The sequence below is a fragment of the Camellia sinensis genome, chromosome 4, assembly GCF_055761805.1.
Source record: "Camellia sinensis isolate YWXY chromosome 4, ASM5576180v1, whole genome shotgun sequence".
Classification (NCBI taxonomy): Eukaryota; Viridiplantae; Streptophyta; class Magnoliopsida; order Ericales; family Theaceae; genus Camellia; species Camellia sinensis.
Genome location: NC_138964.1, coordinates 217,904,320 through 217,913,584, shown reverse-complemented (window position 1 = coordinate 217,913,584; position 9,265 = coordinate 217,904,320). Strand labels below are relative to the sequence as shown.

Here is a 9,265-nt window from a genome sequence, read left to right as displayed (position 1 = left end):
GCCATGTTTTCAAATGTGACTGAGAAGTACTTGACGTAACTGTGACAAATTACGCGACATGGTTTCAAATGTGACTGAGAAGTGCTTCACGTAACCGTGACAAAGGTGTGCGTGTAATTTGTCAAATTTGTAATTTGTCACATTTGTATATCTGAGTGAAAACAACCAAATGACATCGTACCACAATGTACCACTGTACACACAGTCCAACTTACATGTGCTTCCACTCACATCCGACATTAATTTCATATTGGGCCACAATCACATTCATTAAATGTACAACACACAACGACAAACCCCCAAAATAGTCTACCAAACCCAATACTATGCTTGGATAAAAAATAAATAAATAAAATCAAATAATGATTGTGACTGTGGCCCCCAAAATAGTCTACCAAACCCAATTCAACAACGAATCAAGCATAAATCACCCACACTGGTCAACCCGCAGAACCTCCATCTTCCAACCCCAACATACATATTATTTCCAATTCGGAAACTGTAAAATCAATTATTCATCACAATTCTCACAAAACATACAAATAACAAAGCAGATTACGATTGAAGGTCACATAAACCCTAGTTTTGGGTTGTTAATAAAAATCAAATAAATTAACATTGCGAAACAGGGGCAAATGCACACTTACGTTTCGGAGTCATCATTCCTGCTTCTCACTGTAAACGGTAACCGTTGAAACCTTCCCGTTGATCGTCTCCGTCGAATCGCGCCCCTTCTCCTGTTCGTGGTGAGTTTCGAAATGTATACAACTGAATCAGCCTATTTTGGGGGTTTCGAAATGTTTTTTTGGGGGTTTCGAAATGTTTTCCGAATTTCGAAATTAATGTATATGGATATGATATTAACATCTACTATTAAGGGTAAATGTGTCAAGTAAATTTCCATAGGACTTATGAGGATATAAGTTTTTACTTAGAACTTAACCTATCATAAGTGTGTGAAAAATGACTTATATATAAGTCTCCCTAAAAATTAAAATTTTTAATTTTATCTCTATACACATCAATAATTTTTGAATAATACTAAACTACCCTCATCTTCTATAACAAATCTTAATCCTAAACTTGCTAAAGCCACAATTTTAGTAGTTCCTTATGTTTAAATCACAAATAACTATAAATCGATGATAAAGTTGAATAGTACAATGCTATGTGCTTTCCCTATTTTGCAGCATTCATCATACAATAACAAGAAATTTACCCATACACTTTATGGTCCTCGAAAACTACAATTATACAATAAAATAAAATAAAAAATGCTTTTCTGAACTTCTCTTGGTACCATTTTTTGATTCTCATCAAAGTAATTTGAATATTTAAAGTAGGATGCTTAACGTTAACAGTTAAGGAAGTCTTTGAGCATATTCCTTTCGTTCCATCAATCTTTCAAAGGTTAGAATTAAGTTGGGGGAGGGAGTGGGGGGCATATTGGTAATTTGATTGAAGAATATAAATATAATTAAAAAATTTAGAAAAAGATGTGCACCGAGTTGATCAAGTGTATGGAAATGGAATTTCTTCGATTATTCCACCAAATATTTCTTCGGCAGCTGAAATTAGGGGAAATTACAATTAAGTGTTTTTTTTTTATAATTAAATTTTTTTATTATTTTGCGAAGTTATCACTAAATTATAATTTTTCCTATTAATTACAATATATTTTTATATTAAATTTGTTTGTTTATTTTAATTTATTTTTAAAAAATTACAAATAAGTTGAAAATATGATAAATATTTAAAAAACCATGCATTTGTAGGAGACTATCACCCACATTCTCAATAGTTTATTCCATACTGTATAGGTTTTTTTTTTTTTTTGCACTACTATAATTTATAAATATTTTATCTTATTTCTCTTTAATTTATTGATGTTCCAATTTCACTTCATTTATGTGCTTGTATTATAAATTTATATATATATATATTTAAAATCCACAACTTGCCCCTCATTTTCCCTTGTGCCTGACACTTCCCTCCCCTTTGCCACCCATCTAAAGACGGTTTTGAAGCACTACTGTACTTAGCAGCGGTTTAAGGTTGTTGAAAGTCTTGACTGAATATCAAAATAAAATCTTATCTAACTTTTAAAAAGTTAGGACTTTCAATGTTAAAAATTATTAAAATTTTATTGTGGGTTCTAGACAACAATTTAATTGGTTTAATAGTGTAGTCACCTTTGATTGTGCTTAACACACATGAGGGGATGTTGTACCTAAACTATTCATTTTATAAGTATGTTGAGAAGATCATTCATATAAAAAATTAGATTGATTAAATATCAATAATCAATTAATGTGATCATATTTGTTTAAAAAAAATACGTATAACAAATGTAATTTAAAAAATAAAACAATTATCTGACAACACTGATCGTAGAGATAAATTTACTTGAAAACATTTTCAGGCTATATATAACTAGTAAAACCATTCATCAATCAGAGGAAATGGTTATGTTAAGATTCATGATATGGCAAAGCATTCGCCTCATTAATTATGCTTGATGATTAATTAGAAAGGAGAGGTTGGGTAAGATGTTTGTGGAATTAGATTGAGATTAATCAAAAGCAAAAGTCCTTCAAAAGTATTGAAAGATCAGCATATATATATATATATATTAATTTCAGAGAAACTTCACAATATTATAAGATGAATTGCGTTAAAATGTGTACAAACCTCTTTATTTTGTAATGGAATATAACAAGCATATATCAATATTTAGCTCCAAAAAATAAAATTAAAAATTCTCTCAGCTTTCAGGACTATGTATAGATCATGTAGGAATATGTGCAAGAATGTTGACTATAAGTTTATACCAATAAACCAGCCTCCTTTTTTAGCACAGCCATCAAAAAATCATTCCAAGCATCAATAGGTCCAGGCAAGCACCAATGAACACAATCATCGTAACCCTTCATCCATTTATTCCCCCAGTGAGATCCCGGGTGTCCATCAGGCCTCACCATCATTGCCCCCGTCACATCCAACGCTCCAAATTTCTTTCCTCGCCTCTCCCCTCTCTTCTTTGCCCTTTCAACCTCTTCCAATTGAATTCTTCTAAGTTCCAAGTCAACACCTCCTAATTTCACCCCATCCCCGGCCAAAGGACTAGTCCTATTACACCTTCCTCCGGTGTCCCATGCCCCATTCTCAAAATGGGCCGGTGAAAAAGTCCTCAACAAAGTTACCATCTTGCTCCTGCACTCTCCGCATTGATTGATGTGATTGAGGGCTGCACGGAAGGACATTCGTAGGGCAAAGCCGAGACCATGATCAGTGACATTTGGTTCATTGCAATACACACAACCTATTAAATTATTGCCTTCGTATAGGTAAAGTTTTCTGAAGAACCAGTGCGCATCTGAAATGATGGCATAGTCTATGTTGGGTAGCTTTTGGGCCCATTTGTCATCGATTCTGTCAAGTTGTAAGTCAAAAATGCCGGTGTTTGAACCGTTGATCACTCTCTCCTTGCCTTTTATCAGGAATTTGGACCATAGGATCATGAGAGTAAAATCATGGAAAGGGAAGTGCCACGTTCGGAACCGGTCTTCTGAGTCCTTGTAAACTTCTCTTGGAATTTCTTCCTACAAGATTTGAAACAAAATACATTTGTCAATGCAAATTCATAGTCCATTTTTTTTTTTTTTTCCAAGCTTACAAAATATATAATTTATGAAAGCTTACATGTATGTTTAAAATTTTGATATTCTAAAAATTAAATCCAAACCTCCCTTGATCCTTTCATTTTGTACCTCATCCCCTTCTCTGTCATATTTTGGATTATATAATTTTGTGGGAATGTCAATTCAAAAGTCTACTTTATATCCAAACATGATATTCGGAATTAAGCAATGTACATAATCCAATTTCATAACTTAATCACTCAAACAAACACTACGTCTTCTCTCAATTGACAGTAAATGAGAAGGGAAAAGAAAATAAAATTTGTATTCCTTCCTGGTACTGTGTTATGTTATTGGGAAAAAATTATAAGTGGTTATTTTTACTAAAAAGTATAGAATTATTTTTGAATAATTCTACATATATTAGCAATCTTATTAAAAAAACATACTAAAAATAAAAATGCTCAATGTGATTGGTTACCAAAAAATTAATGATACTTAAACATTCAATAATGTTTGAACATGTATATTTTTAGTAAGATTATTGTCGGAGTCAGAAAAAAATATCTATCAACTTATTGGGGTTAATCCAAACAAGGCCTACAATGGGTTCAGCCCAACAAATATCACACCTTCCATCTATATAAAGGGATCTCAGAGGAAGAGGTATGTCATCTCGCTCTACATTACACACCAACACTCTTCATTCCTATACCTTCATTCTTTCAATCAAGTGACTAACTTCGCCATCGGAGTGTCTCTAGCCAGCAATCCTAGTTGGATGGCCGATCATGCGCATCGTTGCAAATCTACAGAGACAAAGTTCATCTCTTTGTTGGATTTCTATAATTCATGTGAGAAGATTTTTATGGTCTTACAATTATTAATAAGAATTTCAGTAGATGCAGGATTATTCATTATTTATATACATAAATTTTCTTGTAAATTAATAATTAAAGAAAAAGAAAAATAAAATCATATTTTCAATTGTTGGGGGGTCTTTTTGGAAGTAGTTATAATCCACTTCTCAAATTATAATCTATTTTCCTCTCTCACAAAAAAAATCTTTCTAAAAAACCCGTTATTTGTTCCTGTAATATTTTTTCCGACGAAAACATTCCTGACAATTATACGGAGGGGTTAACGGATAGCTTTGGTTGCGGCGTCGTTTTTGTGTGATTGGGTAAATATCCCATAAAGTCAACTATTACATATAAGCAAGCACGTTTCAATGTTTGGTTGGTTTTGATTGGATAATAATTCCCCTACCTCTGACTTTGATTTGCTAAACCAATCGTGTGATGTGATCCTCTTTCAAGAACCATCAGTACTTGTACACCATTTTATAGTTTGAACGGGCAATTTGTGGTGACCGTTTTGGTTTTGTTTGTATTTGCCGTGTTATTTTAATCAATAATATCTAAATAATTTAATGATATGTTTAGTTGTGTTTTTATTTTTATTTTTTAAAATATATAAAAAAATTATTTGACAAGTTGTTTTTGAAAAATATTTTTTTAGATAACCCTTTTTAAAAAAATATTAAATTAGTTATTTTGAATTCTTAAAAACTGTATTAGTGCTAAAATAAAAATAATCAGTGTGTTTGGTTTGAGTTTTCTAGATTAAATTTTTTGAAAACTGAGTTTTTAAGTTTTCGTAGTCTTTTGTTTCTAAAAAGTAAAAAAAAATTGTGAAAAAATATTTTAAAAATTTAATAAATACATAAAAATATAAAAAATGTACTGGATTCTTGTATTTTTTTGTATTTTTGATATTTAGTGAATTTTTATTACTTTTTAGATATATTTATGTTAGGTGTGTCTAACAAGTAAAAAAAAATTGCTTAAAATATTAAAAAAATTCAGTAAAAACAAAAAAACACTAAAAATAAGAATGCAAAATTTTCTGAAAAGTGTTTTTTGAAAAATGAAAACAAGCAAGCTGAATGGATTTTTTTTAATTTTTAGAGTATGATCTTATTTATGCATCACAATATGAGTGAACAAAACACAACTTGTGATTGATTTAAACGGTGTTGTTGGGCTGTGGTGGGCTCGATTCTAGATCCATCTCGATAATCTAAATTATTCAAGGTATAGAATTCGTTGAGTATATCATTCTTATAAAACATTATATTAATCAGATATCGATAGTCACTTGATCAACTTGCATTTGTATCTGCGGTTTATTTTTAAAATCATAATTATTGTTGAAACAAATATAATCTAATCAAATGACTATATTTGATCAACATAATAATTTTAAAAAATGATATACTCGATGAGTTATGCATATTAAACGATTAAAAATATTGATATGAGTCCAGAATCAGGTCAACCACGATCCAATAGTACCATCTAATTAAATTTTGGACCGGGGAGATGCTGTTAGTTAATTTAAAGTTGTAGAATTCACTTTAGTTGGGTTGAAAATACTTATCACTCAGTTTTGGTTTTTAGAAGTTACTTTTTTGTTTTCCGTATTTATTTATTTTCATTGAATTTTTTTAATATTTTAAATAATTTTTTATTTTTATTTTTAGACATCTAACATAAATATATTTAAAAAATATAATTTTTGTGAAAAAAATCTGTAAAAAATTCACTAAATAACAAAAATATAAAAAAAATGGAAATTTAATATATTTTTGAATATTTATTAATTTTTTAAAATATTTTTTCACAAATATTTTACTTTTTAAATATATCTAAATAAGGTATATCTAAAAAAGTAAAAAAATTTGCTTAAAATTTTAAAAATATTCACTACAAATAAAAAAATATAAAACATAAAAAACTTAATTTTTTAAAAATTAAATTCAAAAAATTAAAACTAAACATTCTGTATATGTTTTTTTTTTGTCACTATTTTAAAGAGATTGTTAAGGAAAATTTGGGAGAGACTCCCTCTTCTGCCATGAATGCATTGATACGTAAAGGAAACAAATTAAATCATGTGACATCAATTTCTAGAAGGTAAAAAAAACGAGAAGATATTATTTGACATTGGTAAAGTAAGCTTTTTTATATGGATAATGTTAAAGATTTTAAAAATTTTGTTAAAATTTATATCAACCGTTCTCATATGATTGTGAGATCCACATGAAATCTATATAATGTGGGTTCCACAACCATATAAAATATTGATAAAACTTTTGAAATTTCTAACCATTTTCTTTTTAGTATATTTGGGCAAAGGCCAAAGGTTCTTTTTCTTAAACCAATGACCAAATAAACAAAAGGAAACAAATGAGACAAAAAAAGAAAGAAGGCCACACTGGCTTGAGAATTGATGGCACTATTTTATATAATATAGGAATAATGTTGAAAATATCAATTTTTTTATTAAATAAATGACCAAATATCTCACACAGTAGTTGTTTGTAGATCCCACACCCATGTGAAACATTTGATTATTTATTTGTTAAAACATTTAGAGTCTATAATATTTTCCATAATATAATTCACTAAATTTTCAATTGAATTACCACATTGTGTTTTTTGTGCAAATAAATTGTTCAAAATTATAAATGGTCTACTATCAAGCAAATAATAATAATAATTATGTCAATGAAAATGATGATAAAAATCTAAAGGGTTCCATTATGTCATAAAAGGCAAATCTAATGAGGACTCTAATCTTTGACTACCCTAAAATAAACAAATTACAATGGTAACGTCATGTCCAACCAAGAAATTATAACTAAGTGTTTTATTATAATATATTAGAAAATGCTAACTACCGTTCAATGAATAGTGGTAAAATATGTATTAAGGGGTTGTTTGGAATGATCTAAATAATTGTACTTTTTGTCTTTTTACGAAAAGATGTGTAGAAAAGTAGAGAGGTGATGTGATGAAAAAAAGATAAAAAGATAGATTATTTAAGAGATGCCAAACTAGCCCTAAATTTTAAATTATTTGATCCTTAATCTAGACTTATAAGATTTTATAAAAAAATTATAAAAATTAAATTGAAGTGTCTAAAGTTGAACCAGCATCAAAATAACTCTTCGTTACACAATTGTAATCATCACATCCCACATAGTTTGGTAAAGAATTCTGAATTTTTCTAATAATAGAATTTTCCTAAACTTTATACTTTGCATACAATACAAGTAATATAGAATGCACAAGAAAAGCATATTAATGGTACGATCAAGCAGGTCAGTAATAGCATTGTCACATTAAAATATTGTGCTTTCACTACTAATAAAATTTTGTTTAGTTTTCATGTTTCAAAAACAAAAATAAAAAATAAAAATTGAAAACACCAAGGGAATTGTTGTCATTTCAAAATTTTAAATATAACTTTTTAGTGTTTCTTGAATACTAGATTATTTTTAAAATAAAATTTAAAAAGTTTGAAGACAGCTCGTCAAATAAATTCTTTCTACGGTTTTTTCAAAAAATAAAAAACATTTTCATGGATCATTAACTTTTTGCTTGGCAAGAAAATTTTAGAGAAAATGAGAAAGCTGACCTTGGACAGGAGACAGAGAAGTGATTCCATCTGATTTCTTGCAACCGAGTCGCCTATGAATGCCATTGTTTTACCTTGAACAATCCTCAAAAATGTCTTAGGATCAAACCTTGGAAGATCACATTGTTCTGGTTTCCATCTCCAATTCACAAAATCTGCATCTTCTCTTCCATTCTTGAAGCAATTCTTCGAGTCTGGGATCGTTGGACAACTCCAGTTTGTGTACAGAGACCCATTCATGTCTGGTACCCAGTGACCCTTGAACAAGTCACACTTCTCATCATCTACAAGAACAGAACAATACAGCAAACCCAACAAAACTACAACTAATTAGAAACAATTCTAACAAGAAAATTTCTAAAAATCCGATCACAATACAATTCTATGATCGGATTATGTGCACTTAGAAAAGTTGTTCAAAAATTTTAAATGCAAAGAATTTAATCACAACTACCAGAAACAACTGGACATAATTCTCTCATGTAGATAGTTGTGTCTGGTTATGTGATCAAATTTTATGCACGTAAAAGAACTGTTCAAATAATGGAAAAGAAAAGTTGAGAAAGATGTGGGTTTTGAGTCAAGATTTACATACCATTTTGATGATGTTTGACAAAGGCAGTCTGTTGATTGGGAACTTTAAATGGGTTTGGAGAATGGAGGATGAAGAAACCAAAAATTAAGGTTAGACCTAGTGAACACAAGAGGAAGAAGGGAGAGAGTTTACTACCCAAGTCGAACCATTTGCCTTTTTTGATACAGTACTGATGAAGTTTATCAGAAGATAGAGAAGATGATGATGATGACTTCATGACTCATGAAGAGAAAAACAAAAACAAAAACAAAAACACAAACACAGACACAAACACAAACAGAGAGAGACTGATTCGGAAGTGAATGTGGTTTGTGCTTTTCAATTAATGATGGTGATTGAGGTTAACACAAACACAAACAGAGAGAGACTGATTCGGAAGTGAATGTGGTTTGTGCTTTTCAATTAATGATGGTGATTGAGGTTTGCTTTGACTTAATGATGGGAAGATTGGAGGGTTTTTATTGTGTAAACTTTCTTCTTCTTCTGTAATCTTCTCTTGATTAGGAAAGTGAATGTTGTGGTGGTGGAGATGAGGACTTTGTGA

General features: G+C 29.8%; 1 protein-coding gene across 1 annotated transcript; it reads right to left on the bottom strand.

Annotated features, from left to right (window-relative positions):
• Positions 1-2,636: 2,636 nt before the first annotated feature.
• TBL22 (TRICHOME BIREFRINGENCE-LIKE 22) lies at positions 2,637-9,064 on the bottom strand. Its single transcript, XM_028195733.2, has 3 exons — positions 8,722-9,064; positions 8,127-8,410; positions 2,637-3,602 (listed from the first exon to the last, which is right to left on the bottom strand). The coding sequence occupies exons 1-3, from the start codon at positions 8,936-8,938 to the stop codon at positions 2,826-2,828; spliced, it is 1,278 nt and encodes a 425-aa protein (XP_028051534.2). The 5' UTR covers positions 8,939-9,064; the 3' UTR covers positions 2,637-2,825.
• Between the last annotated feature and the right edge of the window lie 201 nt (positions 9,065-9,265).

Excerpts from the sequence above, each read along its gene's own strand:
- TBL22 (XM_028195733.2), bottom strand. The coding sequence starts at position 8,938 with ATGAAGTCATCATCATCATCTTCTCTATCTTCTGATAAACTTCATCAG. Across the intron at positions 8,411-8,721 it reads TGTCAAACATCATCAAAATG|ATGATGAGAAGTGTGACTTG; the intron begins GTATGTAAATCT and ends CTGTTCTTGTAG. Across the intron at positions 3,603-8,126 it reads TTCTCTGTCTCCTGTCCAAG|GAAGAAATTCCAAGAGAAGT; the intron begins GTCAGCTTTCTC and ends CAAATCTTGTAG.